Source organism: Camelina sativa, chromosome 11 (assembly GCF_030686135.1).
Source record: "Camelina sativa cultivar CO46 ecotype springtype chromosome 11, ASM3068613v1".
NCBI lineage: Eukaryota > Viridiplantae > Streptophyta > Magnoliopsida > Brassicales > Brassicaceae > Camelina > Camelina sativa.
Genome location: NC_141890.1, coordinates 2,818,743 through 2,843,173, shown reverse-complemented (window position 1 = coordinate 2,843,173; position 24,431 = coordinate 2,818,743). Strand labels below are relative to the sequence as shown.

Genomic DNA, 24,431 nt, shown 5'->3' with positions numbered 1-24,431 from the left:
TCACCGTGACAAGTTAAGAGCAAAGGCCAAAGTGCGATTCTGTGTGGAGTGTGCATATGCCATGGGGCGTGGGGTCGTTGATTTATATTGACAAGGGCCATATTCGTTGTATTATTATAGCAACAGTAACAGGGCCTACCATTTTCTTTGAGATGTCCCTGGTTAAGACTCAAGTGTCTAACATTTTGTTTGCCAACGAATCCTCCATTGTTTCAAAAGAGTTTTTTTTTTTTCCTCTGTTTCTAAAAAATATGGGAAGCTTGAGTACGATTTTGAGACACCCGGATGAGTTATATCCGCTTTTGAAGTTGAAAATTGCTATAAACAAAGCTCAGAAGAAGATCCCACTTGAGCCAAACTTAGCTTTCTGTTATTCAATGCTCCACAAAGTTTCTAAAAGCTTCTCTCTTGTTATTCAACAACTTGGCACTGAGCTTCGTAACGCAGTACGTATTTTGCTTCTCTGCCTCAACAATATATATATATATATATATATATAAACATGGACTTATATATAGCTCTGTTACCTTTTTCTAAGTTTAAGCATAATTTCCAACATTTTCTTATTTAATATGTCTTAATTAGGTGTGTGTGTTTTACTTGATTCTCCGAGCTCTTGATACCGTTGGTTAGTGGTTCATCACTGTCGTATCCAAACATTACCTTTCATTTGATGAATCTTTTTCTCCCAAGTCTTTTGTTTCTTTAAAAATGTATTCATCTTTAAAAATTAGTATATATTTAGTCTTGTTTTTGTGACAACAGAGGATGACACAAGCGTAGCAATGGAGATCAAACTTCCAATTCTGATAGCTTTCCACCGTCATATATACGATGGTGACTGGCATTTTTCATGTGAGTAAGAAAAGTCTCTTCACATTTTGATCTTTCAGATGAAATTTTTAACTTAATTACTCTTCATTCTAGGTGGTACGAAAGAGTACAAGGTTCTAATGGAGCAGTTTCACCATGTTTCTGCAGCTTTTCTGGAACTTGAAAAAGGGTTAATTAGTTTTTTTACATGCAATTCTGTTATGTTTTTAATATTGATTGATCCAATGAATTTATGTTTTTTTCCTAACTTACATAAAAGGTATCAAGAGGCTATTGAAGATATAACTAAAAGAATGGGTGCAGGAATGGCCAAGTTCATTTGTAAAGAGGTGATTTTATTGGTTTCACTTAAGTTTGGATAAAGAAGTTAAGCTAATGAGAGATGAAATTATTTGTGTATCCGAACAGGTAGAAACAATTGATGACTATGATGAATACTGCCATTATGCTGCTGGACTTGTGGGTTTAGGTTTGTCAAAAATCTTCATCACTTCAGAATTAGAAATGCTGACTCCAGATTGGAAGCACATTTCAAATTCTACAGGTTTATTTCTCCAGGTAGCATCACAATGGATATTGACATGTACAATGTTCTTAGTCGAATCTATCTTGTAATCTTTGAATCTTTTTTTTGTATGTTATCTTATTTTCTAGAAAACAAACATTATCAAAGATTATCTTGAAGACATTAATGAGATACCAAAGTCCCGCATGTTTTGGCCTCGTGAGATCTGGGGAAAATATGTTGACAAGCTTGAGGTGCATATAACTTCACTCTCAAGTACTATATGAAGATCTTATATTTAGAAGACAATGTAACTATTATTTTTGTGAATTCTTATAATGTAGGACTTTAAGAAAGAGGAGAATTCAACAAAAGCAGTGCAGTGTCTGAATGAAATGGTCACAAATGCATTGATTCACGTTGAAGATTGTTTGAAATCCTTGGCTTCATTGCGTGATCCTGCAATATTTCAGTCTTGTGCCATCCCTCAGGTTAGAGAAAATAAATTTATATACATATATGTTAATTTCATATACTACTACTCTGCCTTAAAAGATCAACTTGAGAAGTGTTTGTGTTGACATGGAATATATATATTTCCTTTTTGATAGATCGTGGCTATTGGAACACTAGCATTATGCTATAACAATGTACAAGTCTTTGGAGGTGTAGTGAGATTGAGGCGAGGTAAGATGTTTTTATGTTGAGTTTGGTTTTGTAACCTTTAACATAATTTGATCATCTAATTGCTGAGGCTTAACTAAAATCAAAGGCTAATCAGTTATTTGTGAGTTATGATGTTACATACATTTATGAAAGCTGATTTATTGACAAATGATTTCTATTTTTAAGGGCTAATAGCTAAAATTATCGATCGCACAAAGACAATGGATGATGTCTATGGTGTGTTCTATGATTTTTCTTGCATGCTACAATCAAAGGTAATATATATGTTAATCAGTATATTTCCTGTGTTTACTGCTGGTAATTAGAAGATGAAATATGTGTTATACTTATAATAGGTTGACAAGAACGATCCAAATGCGATGAAAACATTAAACCGACTCGAAACAATTAAGAAAGTTTGCAGAGAAAATGGAGTCCTTCACAAAAGGTAGACTCTGTTTTTTCTTGGTTTCTTCTACTTGTTATACCCAATATTGTTGCAGTCGTTGATCAGGAGAATGATCTTTTATTTTTTTGGTTGAGGTTCTAATGAATCTTTGTCTCTTTCTTATTCCGGTCAGAAAAACTTATGTTAAAGATGATGCACAATCGAAGGTATGTCTTTGTAAGTTAATTTTGTTATCCGGCTTCCATAGAAAGTGTTTCATATTTTGTATGTTACTTATCATCCTCCTCTACTCTATTCCTGAAACTGCAGATTGTAATGTTTGTGCTTCTATTGGCCATAGTCGTTATGTATCTCAAAGCAAATCAATGTAAGTAGTGAAGCTGGTGATTGTGTCACTTCAAGATCTTGAAGTCATAGCTTCTTTGAATGTTTGATCAAGATTGTTTCCTTACGGCTGAGTTTAGAAAGTGAGCGAAACAGAATGCAAAACACTGTCGTAAAACACTGTAGTAGTGATTTAAGATAGGGTCAACGGTTTTGATTAATCATTTTTGTGAAGTTATAAGTTCTTCCATCATCACCATAATAATGTACAACACCAGATTCCAACGTTAAGTGTATGTATGATCATTTGCGTGAATTTGATTTAAAAAAAAAAAAAAAAAAATCACTTCTTTATAACATTTTTAGGTGTTATCAAATGAAAGTAAATTGAACAAAGAAAGGTCACAAATAAGACCCAAAAAAAGAACTGTATACACATGAAGATACATAAGAGATTTGGCGTTTACATCAAATGCCAAAGAGATAACCTACAAATTGAACACTAGCAGATTCAGAAAAATCGCAGAAATCCACATCTCTGATCCTCATGAACGTTAATTCAATCCCAAAATCTGTTTCGCCGGTGAATCTTTCTCTCTTTCTTTTTCTTTCCACAGAACACACAACTCTTCTACAGAAGCAACTCAATTCCATTACCAACAGCCACAAACCACGATGTTACCTTTGAATTCTCAGAAAACTTCGGACACTTTGCTAGCAAGAACTCGTTCCCGTCTTTCTATGTACTCGTAAGGGAACCAACCGGCTCTGCCTTTGCATTCACCTTCTGCCCATCCGCTTCCTGTAACCTGACAGTGACAAACAGACAAATGGGGTTTCAAACAAACACTCTAGAATTAATGGAGTCTTTGTTTGTTTTCTCATGTGGGAGTTGGTTTACTATCGAACCTTTCTAACAACAACATATTCACCAGTTGATAAGCTCAGCTCGACATCTGTCACACCGTGATATGGGAACAAGACCTGAAAACGTTTTAAAAGGGGAATAGTATGTTATAATGGCACATCTAACGAGGACCAAAAGGAATCTTGATGTAGCCTGTCTTTCGGTTCTCTAATCAGAAATCTACATCCAATGCATTCGTAGAGAACTTATAATCCTATTATCTCTTTGAAATTGTTACCACCAATGTAAACAGAAGTTTTAACTAAGTCATTTGTTAAAAGGCACTAGACATCATTAAAGACCTGAGTAGCATACCTCTCCTAAGAAGTAACCCATGCTATCTGTTGACGTGTCATGCATCTGAGATGCAAACACTCCATTAGCTTCCTCATATGATGGAGGTGGCGGCATACTTTCTGCACTCGAGGGAGTAGAGGGAGCTTCTATACGTTGCCTCTCAGATACCATCTGTAGGTTCAAGAATGTTCAATTTTTCCCTTAGTTGACTCGTATAATGATGAACTGGCTATTCGACAAGAATACTATCACTATGACAGAATAATGAAAGCTGTAAAAGTGATGCACACTAACCTCTCCTTCGAGCTGATCAAGTATTTGGAGGACTCTTTGATGGTAGGCACGTTCAGATTCAACCTGAAATGAGGAATGAACAATACAGTTGTTTCAAACAAAGTACATATAGGTAAGTAAAAAAAAGTCGACCTAACAATAGAGCTTGCAACCAATCGCACTACCATTGAAAGAAGTCGTTCAAGAGTCAATTTTTGTTGCTGATCCTCAACGGAAGCTAAAGCAGAAGCAGCTTCCTTCCCCAGTATTGTCATATTTGATTTTAAGTCGTGAAGTTTTGCTTCAGCAGATTCGAGTTTCATCAGGATGTCAGGATTACCTTGAGACTCTCTCGCCTTTGCTTGACGTCTTGCAACTTCTGTAGCCTGTTTTGATTTAAATCAAATGCATGAGTAAAATTCTATCATGCTAGCAATAACAAATGGCAGGTTCTAGAAAGTGGAAAACACCCATATTTCTATGAAAGGTAATCGAATCCCTTCATGGTACCTGAGCTTCAGCTTCTTGGCGCATTCTGTCATAACGTTGAGCTAGATGTCTAGCATCCTCCAACGGAGCTCCCAAAACCATTGCTCGTAGTGGCTCAGCAACCTAAGATTTAAATTCCAGTGTGACATGTGATTATAGTAGTCAAATTGCAATAAAGAAAGATCCAAGTAAAGACCATGACACTTATTGACTCTATGTAACAAAAAATTCCAGATTAAAACTATAGATCTTCCCACAAATGGCAATGACAGGAAAGTATTTCTTTGTATAGTTCTATCACATGCAAAAGATATGTACTTAACACTTTGGTAGAGGCTGAGAAAGATAAACCTGTGTACCAAGAGCCTTTAACATATTTCCACGCTCCTTCTCCATTTGTGCCCGAGCACGCCCATAGCTCAGTGCAGCCCTTATTAATACATTACCATTTGTACATGTATTATCTGAACCATATTTCCTGCTATCCTCCGACAGTTTGGTCCCTGAGGAACAATGAGTACACAATGAAAACCAGGCCTGTGAGCCAATACAAGTCTACAACTTACATACAAAAAAATACAATAAGTGAACACTCAAGGGTCAACAAAATCACCTATCTCAACTTGTTTTGACCCCGTGACAATATAACCTTCCACACCACGAACAATATCTCTTTGGTAATGCTGAAAACAGAACATGTCTTGAGTCCAAATTAAAAGTAATCAAAACATCAAACTAGACAACGGTATAAAGAAAACCTTTGCAGCACGGGTGGATATGTAAAGCTTTTCTAGCTTCTGATGTTGATTGAGTTCTGCTTCATCAGATAAACCAGAACCGTATCCTCCTCCTCCAAACTGCTTGAAGACAGCCTTAACCATTCAACGAAACTAAGTCAGCCTACCTCAAATTCAATAAACAAACCTCCTGATCTCATGGTAGCACTAAGATGTTAATCTAAGACAACAAAATCATTCAATACCCTCAACATATCAATCAATTTGTGATCTTGATATATAAAACAATCTATGCCAAGCAAATCCTAAAAGACCCTTTTGACAAAAACATCAAATTTGACTGAAACTTCCCCAATCCAGAAGGGAATATACCCAATCTAACATCGAATCAAATTATTAATCATAATCAGATCCAAGTCCTCATTAACTCCAAAAACACCGATCCGAAAAGAAAAAAAAAAGTAAGCCCCTTTCTTCATCATCATCACATTATTGATAGATTCACCAGAAACCAACGAATCAACGTAATCACAAAAGAGAATACAAAATCAAAAACCATAAACGATAAAGAAACAAGATCTGAAACAGTTGGGCAAAACAAAAGTTAAGAAATTTATCACCTGCTGCTGTCTCGCAACTTGTTCTCTCAACCTGCTAGCTTGTTTTCTAATTGCTTCCATTGTGTTTACCTGGTCAAGAGCTCTTTCCAAATTTCGTTCTTTCTTTCTTATCTCCGTGTTACCCTTTCCACTTTCGAGCTTCCTCCGATTCACCTTGAAGAAGAACTCACCCGAATGAAAGAGAGACTCGAAATCGTCAAAAAATGGCGTTGTTGAGCTCTCTGCTTTTGATTTTCGAACACGACGAAATTAAACTCTCTGTTTCGCAAAGAAGGTTTCAGAAAGGCTTTTTAATTGGGCTTTCTAAAACTATTGGGCTTTAAAAACAGATCCATTAACTATAAGTTTATTTCAAGTCAAGAAAAAAACTGAACGATACAAAACCCTAGACATATATAAATCAAATGCCCGTGAATTAGGTCATTCTCTCAGTTGTTGAAGCCGCTTCTTCATCTTCTTCTTCTTCACTGTAGCTCGGCGTCGCTACCATCTGAAGATCCTTAACCATGGCGGTCGGGTAAATCTCTCTCTCTCTCTCTAATCTCTCTCTCTCTCTCTCTCTTTCTCTCTCCCTCCTCGCTTTAGTCTGTATCGTAATCTCTCATTTGACAGCTTCGAGTAATCATGTACTGATCTATTGTTATTGTTTTGCCCGATGTTACAGCAAGAACAAGAGGATTTCGAAGGGTAGGAAAGGAGGAAAGAAGAAGCTGTGAGTGTAACTTATTCCCTGAATATATTGTTTCAGATTTCTAAATCTAAAATCAGTGTATTGAGAAATTGTAATATATGGTGCAGTGTTGATCCTTTTTCCAAGAAGGACTGGTATGACGTGAAGGCTCCTTCTTCATTCACCAACAGGAATGTTGGGAAGACTCTTGTCTCCAGGACTCAGGGTACCAAGGTAATGTCCTCTTATGTCTTTTACTAACGCTGGAGCTAGATTAGGGTTTCACTGTACATTTGCTTGAGAGCATGGGGATAGAGAATAGTCATTTGCGTAATGGTAGTTGTAGAGATAACATTTGCTTGTGGTGTCTTTTGTTGTTTGGATACTAGGAATTGCAAAATGTGATAAGAGAATAGTGAGGGTTCTTTTAGATTGATCCCTTTGTTCAAATCTGACTTTGTGTTTTTGGATGGTCTTTTTATTGTGAATAGATTGCCTCTGAGGGACTGAAGCACAGAGTTTTTGAGGTGTCTCTTGCTGACCTTCAAGTTGATGAGGATAATGCTTACAGGAAGATCCGTCTTAGAGCAGAGGATGTTCAGGGAAGGAATGTGTTGACCCAGTTCTGGGTAAGATTTGAGAGACGACCACCCCTTGCTGTTTTTATTTGTTGTTTGTGGCATATTAAAAAACAATGTACTGATTTGATTCTGTGATTTGTAGGGTATGGATTTCACCACAGACAAGCTAAGGTCATTGGTGAAGAAGTGGCAGACTTTGATTGAAGCCCATGTTGATGTGAAAACCACTGACGGTTTCACCTTGAGGCTTTTCTGCATTGCCTTCACAAAGAGACGTGCTAACCAGGTGAAGCGTACTTGTTATGCTCAATCCAGCCAAATCCGTCAGGTAACTATTACATTATCATAATATGTGTTTATTAGTATTGTCTTTCTGTTGTCAGAAGATTAACATTTTCCTTGAAATGTTTATGGTTCATTGTAGATCCGCAGAAAGATGAGTGAGATTATGGTGAAGGAGGCTTCATCTTGTGACCTCAAGGATCTTGTTGCCAAGTTCATCCCAGAAGCCATTGGAAGAGAAATTGAGAAGGCAACATCAAGCATCTACCCATTGCAGAACGTGTTCATCCGTAAAGTGAAGATCCTCAAGGCACCCAAGTTTGACCTTGGAAAGCTCATGGAGGTAAATTGAAATCACATTAATGTCGTCATTGTTACATCAGTCTTCGTTTCGTCAAGCCATGGTGATGGTCTTTTCTAACTTTGCTCTTCTTGTTTTTCCTTAGGTGCATGGAGATTACACAGCAGAGGATGTTGGTGTGAAGGTAGACAGGGCAGCTGATGAGCCAGTTGCTGAGGAGCCAACAGAAATCATCGGAGCTTAGGGGATTATAGATTTATTTGTTTTTCTTTGGCAAAAAAATTAAAGAACCTAATGTTATGTCGCCATTGGTATGGTGTTTTTTTGGTAAGAGAACTCTACGTCAGTGCGACTTGTTTTGGACTCGTTTTTGATGGCTGAACTTTTATTACTCGTCCTGTTTATCCTGCTTTTATATTAATAAGTTTCTTAGCAGTATTTTTCCTTCCTGGATTTGCGTAAAGTATATCATCATAGTAGAAAAAAAAACAGTGACTTACGTATAAAACAAAAATGAAAATCTTAAATCCATATTCAATGGATTTTGACTTAACGAAGCATCAAACCATTGGCCATTGGGTACTTGAACTCTTAAAATATAGAATTATTAAACTAATTGTTCATCATGTTATTGTGGGACCAAATAGCGAAATCTGTTAATTATACATAGTTTAAGCTCATTGTTGTGTATTTTTGTTTGACAATCAAATCATTGTTGTGTATTTTGTGTAGTGCAATTAGCATTTCTGGTTCTTTCATTTCTATCACAGTTCTCTTAATATCGTGTCTTTGATGCGAATAGTGATCAGTTGTTTGGTCTGTCGAGGACTTGAGATTTATTTGGATTTTATTTTGGCTATATGCTTCGTGATGAATGATTACGTTGTTTTGTCACTATGCAGTGGTTCAAATGGATTATGATTTGTTAAAACTGAATGATTATGTTTTTTGTCTTTTTTCTTTTTCGTGTCCCTATTTCGTTTTTGTCTTTTTTTTTATGTGAAAAACAAAATTCATTTGGAACAATCATATTTGCGTCACTAAAGAAGAATGGGTTTGAAATTGAAATAACACTAGTGAAGTTTGATTAGGTAAAACTTTATAGCTTAGAGGCAGGGCCGGTCCAAGGATTACCGAGGTCTAAAGCATTTTTTATACATAATATTCTATAAAATATATTAACTGTAATCATATGATACAAACAATTAAAAAAATACAAAAACTACTGATTTGGAGCATTAAATCCGCGACCTGGTACAGATTCTCGTACAAGATAACCAACTTAGCTAAGAATTTGTTTAATTAAATTGTACAAATTATTTGTATATATTATGTGGCCTAAAGCAGATGTTTTGGCTGCTTTAGGGGTGGGCCGGGCCTGCTTAGAGGGAATACTAATATATTACAATTATTGCCTCAACATATAGATAATACATGGATCACTATTCACTAACTCAAAAACCACATGAAACCATCTCCCATTTTTTTGACAATCAAAATAAATAAATTAAAAAAAAAAAAAAAAAAAACTACGACATGTTTTATAAACGAAAGAGAATGGGGGAAGAGTGATGATGCGTAAAGAATCGACGAATAACAAGGAAAATGTGACACGTTCTCCTTTCCGCCCATTACGCTCTCGTCACTTCTCACCAGCCTGCTCCGGTGCTCAAAATCTTTTCTGTTTTTTCCCCCTAATTTTACAAAAATGAAATATCAGCTAAAAAAGAATGTTCCTATACCAAACTTTTCAAAAATAAAACTTTCAAGCACACATGAAATTTGTGTATACTACCAAACTAAGTGATTGTGACGACTCTTTTGAAAAAAACAATCCCTAATTTTTTGTCCCAAGGTCGATTATGAATACAAATAGCATCTATATATGCAGATTCTTAAGATTGTGTTTAAATGTAAAATCAACGAACGAGCCTATAAAACATTAAAGATATATAAGATAAGAAACAAAAAAATCTCAAATTAAGACTCTGGTTTTTAAAGCAGCAAATAAAAGTTGTGGTCTCTTTAATATAAGCCAACCTAAAATGGAAAGATTGCATAGTTGTAAGGAAAGTAGTATATTTTTGATACTGATTTTATTTATATATATGTAAATTGGTAAGGATTTAGCTATAGTGGTTGCTTTGGTGAACTCCACTCGACTCCACCGGTGGCATGCATCTTCTCTCCATTCCCATCACTACCACAACCCACACTTCCATTTTTTTTGTTTTAGCGTCGTGATAGGTATAAAAGAACTTTATTTATGCTGTTTTCGGGTTGAGTAAGTGTTTGAATCCAATTTGAATTGTACACTTCTTTTAAAATTTCTAAATTTTTTTGGATAAATTTTTGTGTGTTTGGAAAATTTGGTGAATTGAGGTTCGGTAGAGAATATATTAATTCGGTTTAGCAAAAAAATCCGCTTAATCGAATGATACGTCTGATTCATATTACGTATTTCTATCTATCCTGTAATTTTTCAAAGAATAAAAAAATCAACATGAAAGTTGTTGTTATGGTATGAAAATGTTTCTATCGGAATACTATATTCCTGTTTTGGTTACCTAATCTTATATCTCATGCCTAAAATAGCAGAACGGTTCACATATTTCCATTAGTGACTGCATGGCAATGTTTGTTATATAGCGTAACAATGCTAATATATTATTATTCTTATTTATTAGAGTGAAAAAATGTTGCCTTGCGCCAATATATTATTAGACTGAACAGATGTACTAAATAATAGATCGTTAGAATTTGTATTTAATATATAGAAAAACTAAACTGACTGGACGATGTGTTTTAGAAAATACAAATTCAAAAGTCTGACTTTTCTTAGAAATTAGGATGGTAACATTGGTGTACATGTAATCATGAATATTATATATTCATGCATCATAAGTAAAATTCTCATTTCTTTAACAATTGCATCTCAATATTTAGTTAATTTCTGACGCAATATGGGTCAGTTCTAACGTTTTAGATTGGATGATATAAATAGATTTCATGATTTTGTAATGTTATGACATATTCTTGGTAACTTATTAGTTTCTATTTGGATCTTTAGATGTCGAAATTTCTTAAAAATTAAGTAGAGATCACGAGTTAATCGGTGAACAGTATTAACATATTCACCTTTGACCGTTGTAAAAAAAAACTTGAATGTTTCACCCAATGGTCAACCCTTCTGACAAGACAAGCTAAATTGGCATCGACCAAGGGCATGATATAACCCTTCACAATAATTAAAGAGATATTATAAAAATCAATTAAAATTTTGTATTGAATAATGTGAAAGAAACAGACCTGACTTATCAATATGTGACGACGAAGAGGGATAAGCCCAAGCCAAACATCCACGTAAAGAACTCATTGATTAGGTCCAAAGAAAACTCGAGAAAAGAAATCAAACAAATCCTGACGTGAAAATACAAAAATCTTAAACTTTTTTTTGTTTACCCCTTATAAAACCCATATAATAAGTAGTAACAAAAACAAATGGATTTGGACTTAACTCTGATTTATTTTTTTATAAAACTGATCCACGGTTTGGAGAAAATAAAGTAAAAGAACACATCGTTTTACACAAAAATGAAGAGGCAAATAAATAAAGAAGTCGAAAAGCATTGATTCTTTGATACCAATCAAAGTATCATTCGTGAAAGAAGATTTTGTAATATTCCACAAACCAAAAAAAATTAGGAGAAAAGGAAGAAAAAAAAAAAAAAAAGAGCTTTAACTTTAGAAATTGGAAGCACAAACACAAAAAAACACACAAAGTCTCTGTTTTACCTTTTTAACCCCTAGAAGAATCGTCCTTTAACTTCAGTGCCCCCTCTCTTACTTTTCCCATCTCTCTCTCTCCTCTGTTTCTTCGCCATTCTCTCAGCCTTTCTCTCGCCTATGTCAGGTAAAAAAAGATACGATGAGCACATCCCATATACCTCTCCCCCCTTCTTATCTTCTTTCTAATCTTTCGAAACTTTGCATGCGAAGACGATTTTGTTTATCATAAAAGTTTAGCTTTTTAGCCATTTCTTCTCCTATATGTTTACTTGTGTTTATTGTTCTTGTAATATATATATATATATATATATAAATAGTTAGTGAGAATTAAAGATTATTATTATGTCAAGTGAAACTTAAAAACAAAAGATTCTATATGTGTTGTTAAAGAGTGAAATGGAGCTGTGGACAGAAGCTAGAGCCCTAAAGGCAAGTCTAAGAGGAGAGTCTACTACTTCATCTCTCAAGCATCATCAAGTGATTGTCTCCGAAGATTTAAGCCGAACTTCTTCTTTGTCCGAAGATTTCTCCATTGAGTGTTTCCTCGATTTCTCAGAAGGTCAACAACTTAAAGAAGAAGAAGACGAAGAAGAACTTGGCTCTGCTTCTTCTTCTCAAGAAGAACAAGAACAAGATTGTGTCTTTAGTTCACAACCTTGTCTCTTTGATCAACTTCCTTCTTTGCCGGTAATTTAGAAGCTTCTTTTTCTCTTTTTGTTTACTTTTCTTATAATTATAACAATTTTTGTTTATTTTTTTCTGATTTTTTATTTTTGGTTTGGGAATTTTTATTTAGGATGAAGATGTGGAAGAGCTTGAATGGGTATCTCGTGTTGTGGATGATTGTTCTTCACCAGAGGTTTCACTTCTCTTCACACAAACCCACAAAACCAAACCAAACTTCTCATCTCGAATCCCGGTTAAACCAAGAACCAAACGGTCTAGGAACAGTCTAACTGGAGGTCGTGTTTGGCCACTCGTTTCAGCCAATCACCAACATGCAGTAACAACAGAGAAATGGAGGAAGAAAAAGCAAGAAACGGCGGCCGTTGTGTTTCAACGAAGATGCAGTCATTGTGGTACAAACAACACGCCACAGTGGAGAACCGGTCCCGTTGGTCCCAAAACGTTATGTAACGCATGTGGAGTCCGGTTTAAGTCAGGTAGGCTCTGTCCCGAGTACAGACCGGCGGATAGTCCGACGTTCTCTAATGAGATTCACTCGAATCTTCATAGGAAGGTTCTGGAATTGAGAAAGAGTAAAGAGTTGGGTAAAGAAACAGGTGAAGCTAGTACTAAAAATCAGACCAAGTCAAATTTGGCAGCAAGTGGTAGATAAGACTTAGGTAAAACCTACTTTTTTTGTAACATTATCTGTTGTAGTCTTGTAATTTAACAACTTGCTTCATAACAATTGAAGCTGTTTCAGGAATTAATTAGTCTTAATAAGAAAAAAGGTTTTCTGTAAACAAAATCATGTTTTTTTTTTTAATAATGATGTAAGACCACCACCACTACTACTACTTAGAATGATTTTGGTCCATGTGTAGTGGCTTATATAGACTTTTTGAAGTATTTTTGCAAAAATAAATGCCAACACTTTGCGTTATACCAAATGAAAGAACCATCCAAAACATTCCACAATAGAATATGATGAGAGTAATTACTTTACAGGTCGAATACATTGACTTGTTGTGCTAAGTTTAGAGAAACTCCATCACTTGTGCAAGCATAAGATGTTTTCTAAGTTTATGCTATAGTGACAACATGATTCATCACACTATACACATATATATATCACTTACCAGCACATGACATTTACCAGCTTTAATTTTCTACCTACGAGTTCTTAAATTATATCAATTATGTCACATAAAGATTTACAATAGAAGGACCACACAGTTCCATGGACCCTTTGGTCAGTATTCAGTAGTTTCATAAGTGTTTTTTTTTTCCTTTCATAAAACTAGATTTCAATACGAAAGTAGCTTTATCATGTGCTATCTCTTTTCTGACCTTTCCAACCCAACCACTGATCCGAAATCCAAATCTTTAGATCTTCTATTTCGAAGAAGCAATAGCAAATCTTAACTTTCTGATTCATAACATCATCAACCAAAAACATTTCCAATCAAGGTTCATATATAGTATTCCAACTATAAACGCTCCAAACTAGTGAAAGACAAATAAAGAGCATTATCATATATATCATAAAGTATATGTTACGGTACCTTAATACTGTTTACTTCAGATTTGAATCTTACAAGATCTTTGATTCTTGAAGTAATGAAGCATATAAGTAAGTCTACAGTCTACGTTACCTAGAAGCTTTTGTTGGTAGTTTTGTTATATAATGTAGTTCTCTAGCTCAATGTCAACAATCCGTTGTAGTCTAGCTGGTCAGGATACTCGGCTCTCACCCGAGAGACCCGGGTTCGAGTCCCGGCAACGGAGTCTTTTTTGTTCTCTTTTTTGATTTTGGTTCGACTAATTTAACCAGCATCTATTTCATATTTCGTAAACCCATTTCGTGTATGGGCCAATCACAGGCCCAATTAGTATATATATTTCTACTCTTTCCCTCTGACTGAAGCAGAAGGTTTGGCTTTGTTGAAAAAGGGGAAATCAGATAGAGGAAGAAGGAGAAGAGTGTAGAGAGAGAGAGAGTGAGTCGAAATCAAATCGGAATCAGATTAAAAAAAAAAAAAAACAATGAGCGGAGTTTCGACGGCGGCGTACTTCGCGCGGCGAGCGGCACAGAAGGAGAGGGTTCGAATCCTGTATCGCCGTGCTCTTAAAGATACTCTCAATTGGGCTGTTCATCGCCATATCTTCTACCGTGACGTAAGTATTTCCTTCTCAGATCTCACGATTCAAGCTTGGACTTTTCTTGTTTCGCCGACGATCTCGCATTCTTTGGGTTTTGATTTTTAATTGATTCCTTTTGCAGGCTTCTGATCTGCGTGAGAAGTTCAATGCCAACCAAGATGTGGTTCGTTCTCTTCTCCTTTCATTTCTTACCCTCCAGCTATTTCTTTCTTTGTTTGATTGTTAAATTGAGTTTTTGATTTGAACATAGCCAATGTAACTGTGTTTGGATGATAAATTGAGGTTTTTTTTTGGTGTGTGTGTGTGTGGAAACGCGTCTGTTAGATTTTATCTGGCTTAGTTGTTTAGATATCTTTGCTATTAACAAATCAGTGAATGTGTGAAATGCTTGTTTTTAGATACACTGCTGCAAATAGGTAGGAGATGAGAGAAACATAAATGTTGGTCCTTTGTGTTGAGTTTTGTATATCCCCACTCATTATCATTACAATGTGGAACTCTGCCTTCTTATTCCATATTTAACTTATGATTTTATGTTTCGATGCATTTTATTTGTTGTGATTAAGTAAATAGTGTAAAACTGGAGTTGAGAATCATATGAGGAGCCAATTAGAGATTTGAGGGTATTCTTACAATTGTTGACACAATGACAACATTGGTGTACATTTGCGTTTCTCATCTTTGTCTCTCATTGTGTGTCTCTTGATATGATTCTTCTATTGGGGTCAACTTCTAGGAGGACATTGACAGAATCGACAAACTGATCGCTCATGGTGAATCAGAATACAACAAATGGCGGCACCCTGATCCTTATATTGGTAAGCACCTTTACCCATATATGAATTGTTCTTGATGTTAGGAACAAGTGTGTATTAGCTGTTTCTCACATAGCGGTTCAAACCTCCAAATGACCCACAATTTCTGTTGTAGTTCCATGGGCTCCTGGTGGCTCAAAGTTCTGTAGAAACCCGACTCCGCCTGCTGGGGTAATTTCTCGTTTTCAACAACACTCTATCACGTCCTTTGTCATGATCTCACTCTCTTCTTCGCAAGTGCTGATCATCTTCTTTTTTTGTGTGTGTGACTGATGCAGATTGAGATTGTGTACAACTATGGTCTAGAAGACAACCCATAAACCTAGCATCCTTCTTTTCATACCAATCAATAAAGTAAGTTAGAGGATCAGTAAATGCTGAGGTTGCTTCCACAGTAGTTTCTCTTCATTCTAGTAAATGTCCCTCGATATATCAAATTGTCGCAGTGACTAAGACGTTATGTTTCAATGGTGTTTTGTTATCTATTGCAGATTTGAAGCATCCAGTGGCCATGGTTCAGCAGATAAATTAACAACTTTCAAGGTTTAAACCTTTGAAGGACCAATTGTTGTTTTTAAAGAATGTTTTGTTCCAGTAAGAGAATCTTGTTTCAACTTGGTTTATATTTCTTCACATTAAACACTTCTAGCTGCGCTTGAATCATGGAATGTTCCGACCATGAAAACTTGTCAGTAAAACATCAAAAGTGTGTTCTTTTTCTTACCTTGATGCATGTCGAATACCCGACAGTGAATAGTATAACTAAGATCTATCGGTTTTTCAACACCCAAGATTGTTTTTTCAGAAGTAATGTTTGGAAATGAGGTGGGCTCAAAACCGAACAAGGTCCACTTACTCGTTCCAGTCCGTGAGTCTACAAAAAGTTTTTTTTTCCTGAAAGAAATATCAGAACATACAGCAGTGACTCCTATATGAGTAATACCTACGGCATAAAGAGAGAAAAAATACAAGAAAGAAAAGCAAAAGAACAAATGATCACTTCCAGAGCACGTTAGTCTTAAAACAACCGAAACCAAGTAACTAAGGTTGTATCTCCCGGATCTTGAGAAATGAAACCTGGGACCTGAGATTTTGAGAAAGGTTCCAAACGACTTTGGATTATAACCTTGGTCTCGTTAATCAATACGCCCGGAGGCCGGAAAACCGCATTGTGTAACCTTGAATTCCTCTCCTTCCAGAGTAAATAAACAACTACTTGAAAGGCCAATTGTAATATCAATACCAAATTCTGATCTGCACAAGGATTCTTCAACCATATCAGTCCCTCCTGAAACAATATGGGAGGAGAAACCCCAACCCTTGAGTAAAAATATCTCCAAACTTTTGCTGAGAACTCGCAATCGAAAAATAAATGCTGCCTACTTTCATCCTGTTGAGCACACAATAAACACAAAGATGGGACTGCCAATCCCCATCCTATAAGATCCTCGTATGAAGTCGATGCCTTGCCACAATCCAAGTAATGAAGGCATGTTTCGGAATCCTTCCCTTGAACCACACAGACTTATACCAATCCACCCTTTGCCTTGGGGATGTAAATACTCCCAAACTCTCGCTGTAGAGAACTTGTCCGAGGCCTCTGCATCACCCACTTTCCACAGAAATTGATCATCCTCCCCATCCACCTCCATGTTCACCATAGATGGATCCGGAAGACATGCCTTTACCAACAAAATTAAAGGATTTCTGCTACGACTTCCAAAAATCCACCAATTACCATTTCTGAATGCATCTGCCACAATTGCATTCTTAGGAAGGCCCGTAACCGTCGGTCCCCTCTCTCCTGCTAACTCTAATAGTGGCCCCAGACCCATCCAGTTATCACTCCAGAAGTTGCAAGTGATACATGTGCCCAACCTGCACACTATAAACTATCTGGCCAAAGGACGTAGCTTGCATATGCTCTTCCATACCCAGCTACCAGAGGTGACATTCTCCATTTCCTAGAAGTTCTCCTGGGTTAGAAGGTTTCTCCGCACTCAAGATACCCAAAGAGAACATGCGGAAGTGAACAACAACCAAATCAGTTTTAACCCCAGAACCTTATTCCAAGATGACAACCTTCGCAATCCCAAACCTCCACTCTCTTTGCTAGTGCATACAGATTCCCAGCTTACTTTAACTCCCCTTGCTGAATTAGGAGCCCCTTTCCATAAAAAGGCACTACAAATCCTTTCTATCTTTTGGATGCACTGATTAGGTAGCAAAAAAATGGAAGCCCAGAACGTTATCGTTGAATAGATGACCTATTGCAGCAGCTGGAGCCTCCCCGCAAAGGAGAGATGTCTCACATTCCAAGCGGTGAACCGGCCCATAATACGATTAATGAGGGGACGATAATCCTGCCTTGTCATCTTCTTCGAGGTTAATGTAACGCCCAAATATCTCACTGGAAGGGCTCCCTGTGTGATACCCACTCGATCTGCCATTTCCTGAGTTCTTTGAAAGTTCCCTCCCTCAAGAAATAAAGCGGTCTTGGTTCTGTTAATACCTAAACCAGATTTGGTCTTAAAATCCTCCAAAATCTCCAAGATGCACTGCAGAGAGCACTCTTGACCGTCGAAGAAAATCAGAACATCATCTGCAAAGCTGAGATGAGTGACTACTGGGGCTATGCACATAGGATGAGGTCCAAAACCCTGTTTGAATAACCCTCTGTCCAGCTTCTTGGAGAGAATATCCATTGCTAGAACAAAGAGAAGAGATGAAATTGGGTCACCTTGTCTAAGTCTTTTTTCCCCCGGGAAATACCCTACCAATTCTCCATTAACTGCTATTCTAAAGGAAGCAGAAGTGAAGCAAGTTTGAAGCCAACCTATGAACTGATCTGGTAACTTTTTTCTTTGGGCTGCCATGCCTAAAATGCCTCATTGTTTGTTTTTGATAATCAACTTTTTCACCGTTCTTTTGTGTAGAAGTGCAGCGTATAAACAAACACTTTCCAAATCTATTGGAGATTAAATTTGAACCGCAGATTGGAAATTTTGGGTTGTTTGGAATCACTTATCTAACTTGGGAATCGGGGACCAATCTCAGCAAATTGATTGTCGTCACGCATCACATGGCATTTTGGTAAGGACCATTGGTCGATAAAAGTAAATGGGATCAAGTTGTCAACTACATGCCATTCGAAACCCCAAATTGCTGAATTCAAAACAAAGATGTTAAAGGACTGGATTCTACCAACCTTTAGCCCCGTTTTGAATTTGCTATCCTTCAATCCCACGGTGAATGAAACAAGACTGAATCTGTTGTTTTTTGAAATTTTGGTTAAGCTCTGACGTTTAAGATTTCGAGGAATATTAGGAAAGAAAGATAAATTTATTTCTAGGTTAAAAAAATACATACTTATGTTTCAACAAACACACCACAAAGTGACACGATCATTTACAAATTGATGACCCGAACTATCTACATCATCGTCGTCAAACTTTTCACCTTTAAATTTTTATCCTTTCCTTTTTTTTTGCATGATCGCCAACAACCGAACAACTATAATGCAAACAACACATTATCTCGAATATGCATTTTTTTTTCCTTTGTCAAAAATGGGTCCAAAACTAGCTCCACGTGAAAGGAAATATGTTCCAACAAGCCGTGACTTAAAAGAAAGAGAACTAGTACTATTCGATTAGGAAAAAAACACAATCATGAGCCACAGTATCAATCATCACTTGACCGCTTCCCAAAGTCCAATAATAAATACAAGGCAAATGATAAAACATGTCAGTCGATAATACACAATATATGTCAGAATCTCTCATGTCCATGTGGAACTCGTGTGTGTTGTCATACTCATCTGTTCATGACCACATCCCCCCAGGACCCCCACAATGCCGTCTAACTAGAGAAACTTTTATACATATATAATTAGGTTTTGAACAAAGTGCAAAGAACTTGTTCACAGTTCATCGTTTTGAACATAGTGAAAAAGTCGTCTAATGGGTTAATGGCAGCCAAAAGACTCAAGTTGTTTATAAAATGGTCTTTTTCTATTCAGTAAAATAAGATAAAAAGGATCGGAATTACAACAAAAGGCTCACATCATTCGGATCCTTTAATAATTAAAAAACCTTAAACAACGATGGATCATATGGATCTCATCATTTCTTTATTTAATAGTAAATTTATTGAAAGTAAATAATGCAACAACAAACCACACTACGACCACCTTCCCTCACACAGAGAGGTAATCGAAGCTGTCTTCGTCGCAGTAGTAAAACCCGAGGTTATTGATCGCAGCTGAAAGAGAGTTACTTGGCGATGCCTGCTCAGTTGCAAGATACGGCATGTTGTGGAACGAACGATCGAGACAAGCCGCGACATCGTTCAACTCAGTATCATCTTCTTCTTCTTCTTCGTCTTCATCGCTACTGCTTTTGGTATGCATCATTTCCTCTGCTCGGTGCTTTAAGGTCTGAAACATTAGCTCAGGCTCATGCTGCATTACTCGGAGAACATCTGCTGAGGACTGACCTGGCACGGCTCGGGTCACTGCAAAGCTGTGCGGTCCATCACTCTGCGAGACACGGACCACACTTGGCCCACCAAACAGATTGTGAAATCCACCTAGCGCCTCCTCGTAAGCCCCTCCAAGGAACATACCCAAAAAGTACCTTCCTCCACTGCCATTGTTGTCAAGCTCATGCAACGGCAAGCTGGTTTCCCCGCCTATGAACTTGTTGATCTTCCCATCACTGTCACAAGTTAAATCCGAGAAGATCCCACGAGCTCCGGGCCTTTGATCGAGCTTATGGATAGGAACAATAGGAAACAGCTGATCAATCCCCCAGAGATCAGGAATCGAAGTGAAGACCGATAGATTGATATTGTAAGTATGAACCGCATCAGACGCGCCTATAGCCTTCAATACCCACTCGCATAACCCATCAACAGAAGCTAACTGCTCGATGCTTAAAACACCTTCTTTGAAACCTTCAACACACCTCTGCTTCAGCTGATCGACATAAAGGAGGCAGCTTTCACGGTCTCCACGCAACACAGCAGCATAAAGATCCTCGTAATTGGCACGAGCTTCCTCATCACCTTCGAGCAGGAACTGAATATCGTTAGGAGTCGCTTGATGATGAAGCGTTGGTTTAGCTACCGAAAGAGCTTCAAAGATCAACACAGAGTGATGAGAGACTATAGCTCTACCGCTTTCACTGCATATCACCGGATGTTTCACAGATCTCCTGTCACACACAAAGCGAACAGAAGCTACAACAGCTTCAGCATACTCCTCGAGAGTATACGCAACAGAGAGATCCGAGTCTCCAGATTTAGACCCGTCGTAGTCAATCCCCAAACCACCACCGATATCGAAAACTTTCATATTTGCACCAAGACGCACAAGTTCACAGTAAAGCTGAGCAGCCTCGGCAACACCGTCAGAGAGCAACGAAGTCGACGGAATCTGTGAACCAATGTGAAAATGCAGAAGCTGGAGACAATCAAGCATACCAGATTCGCTCAGCTTCCTCACCACACGAACAATCTGAGTAGTGGTCAATCCAAATTTGCCCTTTTCACCTGAAGTTGATCCAAAATGGCCCGAGTGTTTAGTCCTCAGCTTAGCCCTCAACCCAATGACAGGCCTCACATTCATCTTCTGGCTAAGCTCAATAACCAAATCAAGCTCTTCTTCTTGCTCAAGCACAATCACAGCGTTCAACGCAAGTTTTCTCCCAAGCAGGGCCAAGGATACATACTCAGCGTCTTTGAAACCATTACACACAAGAAAGGCATCAGGGTTACCTTTACACAAGCAGCTCATAGCGAGAAGGATCTCAGGTTTAGAGCCAGCTTCCAAACCAAACCGAAAGGAAGATCCAAACTTGACAACATCCTCAACAACGAATCGATCTTGGTTACATTTCACAGGATAAACACCTTGGTAATGAGAACCATACCCTTGGCTCTGAATCGCGAAATCAAACGCAGATTGAAGACACTCGAGCCTGTTCTTCAACACATCAGGGAAACGAACGATAAGCGGGAGCTGCAATCCCAAACCACCGGAAGATTTCGGATCCGTCACCTTCTTAACGATCTTGAGCAAATCGACGTCTTGGTGAGGCAAAGTTTCAGAGCCGTGGGGACGAACAGAGATGTTACCAGACGAATTAGCGGCGAAATAAGGAGCTCCCCATCCATCGATTCGGTAAAGAGACGACGAGAGAGAGGAAGACCAGCGGCAGGAGCTGTCGACAACGGAAGCGGCGGTGGCAGCGACGGAAGTTGGTGAAGACGCCGGGATAAAGACATCAGCGGCGGTGGTGTTGGAGAAAGCGTAGCCTGGAGGAACGAAACAAGTTAAAGCAGGCATCTTTTTATATCTTCTTCAACCCTCTCTTCTCAGCAACAAAAACAAACGATCACAATCTCACTTTTACAAGAAATTCTCGAACAAACCAAAAACTTTTTTCGAGAAACAGAGGACAAAAAAAAAATCGAAACTTTTTTTTTTTATCGTTTTTAATTTCCCAGATTTTGTGAAGGTAGGGGTTTAAAAACCGCCGAGGCCGGAGCCTCGGCTACCCCCTCAAGAGAAGGCAGAAGATGAATCTATCCCCGCCGTGAAATCCACCTCTAGCAGCTCTACCCGATCCGAGAATCTCCACGATGAACAGTTTTTAGAACACAATTTTTTTTTTTTAAAAAGAGGACTTTTCAACGAATCTGAACTCAACAAAACAAATTTGTTATTCACCAACCATGCAAGAGGTGGGATTTGTTTAAAAGGGTGATGAAGAAAAAAAAAAAAAAAAAAAAAAGCGAGAATGCGAAGTTTTTCTCGGGAAAATGCAAAGATGGAAACAGAGACGGGAAACCTAAAGCGGAGAAGACGGGAATGAAGAAGAAGAGAGAAGGCGTGAGTTTGATGAAGGCAATTGGCACATGCTTATATAGGAAGGAGGGAGGGAGGGAGAGAGAGAGAGAGAGAGAGAGAGAGAGAGAGAGAGAGAGAGAGAGAGAGAGAGAGAGAGGAAGCAACGTGAGCAGGTTGTGACTGAGGCAAGTTTGATTTGGGCCTCGTGGGCCCATTTACGATTACGTTTTCTACTTTTCCTTTTTTCTTCAACAGTCTTTTTCTTTTTACTTTTTTTTTCTTAAAACATTTTAGGGAAATATATGTGTTGTTTAACTTATTTAACCACATGATGTTTTGATTACGCTCAGATTAGGATTAAGTTAGTGAATGCATTATCTACCGTTCGTATATATATATAACAGGAATGCATTATATATCATTTACAAGACAATTTTGTTTGTTTACTATTTTTTATATGTGATGTGTTCAAAAACAAATAAGTGTCGTTTCCTCTCTACTGGTCCAAATTTTATTATTTTTCCTATTATGTACCTTGGCTCCACTTAATTTCCTAAATATGTTTTACTTTTTAATATTTTGAATTAAAAGTTTTTTTTTTTTAAAAACGCTCTTGGATTTCTTGTAAGAATGTTAGGAATCAAATGAGAATATCCCTTATAGTTAAGTTTTTGTATGAAACTTACTTGGAATTTATCCATGATGACACACATTAGAATTTAGAATTCATGATAATATCGAATAATAGTAAAAGGACTTTTTATTTAGTTTTGGCCTTTTGGGAGAACTTATAGAAACTGATAAGATGAAACTAAAAAATAATAATAATAATCTTTAGATATTTACTGGACAACAACGGAAGTGAGAATTCTACTTTAATTTATAGTCTTTAGTTAATCAAATCTGTTATCTTCCATATAATGAGAACTACTGAAAACTCGTATAACTCATGTTGTGGCTAGTTTAACTAACATTTATTTTATTTTATTTTCCTCTAAAGACTGTTATGCTTTTTGATATTTTCGTTTTCAAACCAACACAGCAAAAAACGTAACTGTATTCGATTTTTTAAATTTGTAAGAGACTAAAGGAGCCTATGTTTTTAACTTGCGCCTAGATGGATGGACCATTGGTGAACCATAGACAATGTCAGCGGTGACACATGACCAATAATTGCGTCATTTGGTACATGTGCTTACTGGACCAGTAAACCTTATACAATGCCTCTTTATATAAAAAAAAAAAAAAAAAAAAAAAAAATTATACAGTCTCTTGGCTTTTGTCTCTAATGACAGTGGTTTTTATCTATTAAGAGTAATTTCCATTAACTTTTGTTTTTTGTTTTTTATCCTGGCGACAAATTTCCATGTTAACAATCAGTGGCGGAGCCAGCAACTTTGCTTACAGGTGTCATATATATATATGAATATTAATTAAATCAAGAAGTGTGTAAAAAAAGAAGAAACAAATGATATATAAATGCATATTTCAGATTTTTTTTTACAATAAGGAGATATTATAGAAATTTTTAGTCAACAAAAATGGAAAGATCATTATGGTTAAGTGGCAAAATAAATATGCATTGTGTCAAAGAGAAGAATAGATCATATAACATTGGTGTTTCATTACCAAGAAAATATAACATGGGTGTCAATATGAATATTTTAAACCAAAACATGTAATTATTTAGGAAATTTACCCTATAATTAACAAAATATATAAATGTCATGGGTGTCAAGTGACACCCCTCTTTGTACGTTGCCTCCGCCACTGTTAACAATAGTAAAAGTGTTCTTTTGTTGCTGATAAAATAATGTAAAAAGGTAATATAGGGAGAGGAAAAAAAGAAGAAGAAACATAGACATTAATAATTTAATATAGTGATTACGCTATCTGGTTGAAATTAAGAATAAGATTCTGCTTTTGGTCACGAACACTCGGCTACGAGGCGCCGCGTGGCGGTCTTACGTGGGGGCGAGCGGTTGTGAGTTTATATGATGTTTCGTCTCTGCTTCTTCTTTTGCCTTTTTTAGGTTAAAAGCTTTAAAATCGTTAGATGGCGCCGGTCGCCCTTACACGTGCGAGTGTTATGGTCTCTATATCTAAATATCGTGTGACGCAATCGGATCCGTAAGGATATCCCAATGGTGGAGACGTTGTACGTACGTATGATGATTTTTTTTTTCCGGTCCAACGGAAGAAAATTTTGCCACGTACGATAATAAACATATTGGTTTGTTCTTGTTTTTC

The 24,431-nt window shown here is 37.1% G+C and overlaps 5 protein-coding genes, 1 non-coding gene and 1 pseudogene across 10 annotated transcripts; 5 read left to right on the top strand and 2 right to left on the bottom strand.

The window, feature by feature from the left end:
* Nucleotide 1: 1 nt before the first annotated feature.
* On the top strand, nucleotides 2–3,029 carry LOC104721325 (inactive squalene synthase 2). 4 transcript variants are annotated; one of them, XM_010439275.3, is made up of 13 exons: nucleotides 2–446; nucleotides 586–628; nucleotides 766–855; nucleotides 928–1,003; nucleotides 1,094–1,163; nucleotides 1,243–1,392; nucleotides 1,489–1,593; nucleotides 1,684–1,830; nucleotides 1,951–2,026; nucleotides 2,192–2,280; nucleotides 2,362–2,453; nucleotides 2,587–2,620; nucleotides 2,724–3,029. In XM_010439275.3, exons 1-13 carry the CDS (start codon nucleotides 57–59, stop codon nucleotides 2,787–2,789), a joined length of 1,428 nt encoding a protein of 475 aa, XP_010437577.2. In that variant the 5' UTR covers nucleotides 2–56; the 3' UTR covers nucleotides 2,790–3,029. The 4 variants fall into 4 exon arrangements, with proteins under 4 accessions (XP_010437577.2, XP_087331592.1, XP_019088304.1 ...); XM_087475466.1 differs by having other exon boundaries at nucleotides 90–446; nucleotides 2,587–2,630; XM_019232759.2 differs by lacking the exon at nucleotides 586–628 and having other exon boundaries at nucleotides 150–446.
* Nucleotides 3,030–3,071: 42 nt separating this feature from the next.
* Nucleotides 3,072–6,320, bottom strand: LOC104721324 (SH3 domain-containing protein 2). The gene is made up of 10 exons (XM_010439274.3): nucleotides 6,062–6,320; nucleotides 5,463–5,576; nucleotides 5,318–5,387; nucleotides 5,056–5,207; nucleotides 4,726–4,827; nucleotides 4,401–4,601; nucleotides 4,237–4,299; nucleotides 3,961–4,113; nucleotides 3,648–3,722; nucleotides 3,072–3,547 (listed from the first exon to the last, which is right to left on the bottom strand). Exons 1-10 carry the CDS (start codon nucleotides 6,119–6,121, stop codon nucleotides 3,431–3,433), a joined length of 1,107 nt encoding a protein of 368 aa, XP_010437576.1. The 5' UTR covers nucleotides 6,122–6,320; the 3' UTR covers nucleotides 3,072–3,430.
* Nucleotides 6,321–6,431: 111 nt separating this feature from the next.
* LOC104721322 (small ribosomal subunit protein eS1y) lies at nucleotides 6,432–8,333 on the top strand. Its single transcript, XM_010439273.3, has 7 exons — nucleotides 6,432–6,578; nucleotides 6,726–6,773; nucleotides 6,860–6,965; nucleotides 7,223–7,360; nucleotides 7,455–7,640; nucleotides 7,737–7,937; nucleotides 8,041–8,333. The coding sequence occupies exons 1-7, from the start codon at nucleotides 6,568–6,570 to the stop codon at nucleotides 8,137–8,139; spliced, it is 789 nt and encodes a 262-aa protein (XP_010437575.1). The 5' UTR covers nucleotides 6,432–6,567; the 3' UTR covers nucleotides 8,140–8,333.
* Nucleotides 8,334–11,669: 3,336 nt separating this feature from the next.
* On the top strand, nucleotides 11,670–13,158 carry LOC104721321 (GATA transcription factor 3-like; annotated as a pseudogene). The gene is made up of 3 exons (XR_015572470.1): nucleotides 11,670–11,808; nucleotides 12,075–12,371; nucleotides 12,481–13,158. The product of XR_015572470.1 is annotated as a GATA transcription factor 3-like (transcript).
* Nucleotides 13,159–14,065: 907 nt separating this feature from the next.
* TRNAE-CUC (transfer RNA glutamic acid (anticodon CUC)) lies at nucleotides 14,066–14,138 on the top strand. The gene has a single exon. It is a non-coding gene; the product is annotated as a tRNA-Glu (tRNA).
* A 71-nt stretch (nucleotides 14,139–14,209) lies between these two features.
* LOC104721320 (NADH dehydrogenase [ubiquinone] 1 beta subcomplex subunit 9) lies at nucleotides 14,210–16,114 on the top strand. Its single transcript, XM_010439272.3, has 6 exons — nucleotides 14,210–14,528; nucleotides 14,635–14,676; nucleotides 15,250–15,331; nucleotides 15,444–15,499; nucleotides 15,607–15,682; nucleotides 15,820–16,114. Exons 1-5 carry the CDS (start codon nucleotides 14,397–14,399, stop codon nucleotides 15,646–15,648), a joined length of 354 nt encoding a protein of 117 aa, XP_010437574.1. The 5' UTR covers nucleotides 14,210–14,396; the 3' UTR covers nucleotides 15,649–15,682; nucleotides 15,820–16,114.
* A 3,208-nt stretch (nucleotides 16,115–19,322) lies between these two features.
* LOC104721319 (arginine decarboxylase 2) lies at nucleotides 19,323–22,362 on the bottom strand. Its single transcript, XM_010439271.3, has one exon. The coding sequence runs from the start codon at nucleotides 21,675–21,677 to the stop codon at nucleotides 19,527–19,529; it is 2,151 nt and encodes a 716-aa protein (XP_010437573.2). The 5' UTR covers nucleotides 21,678–22,362; the 3' UTR covers nucleotides 19,323–19,526.
* Nucleotides 22,363–24,431: the final 2,069 nt, after the last annotated feature.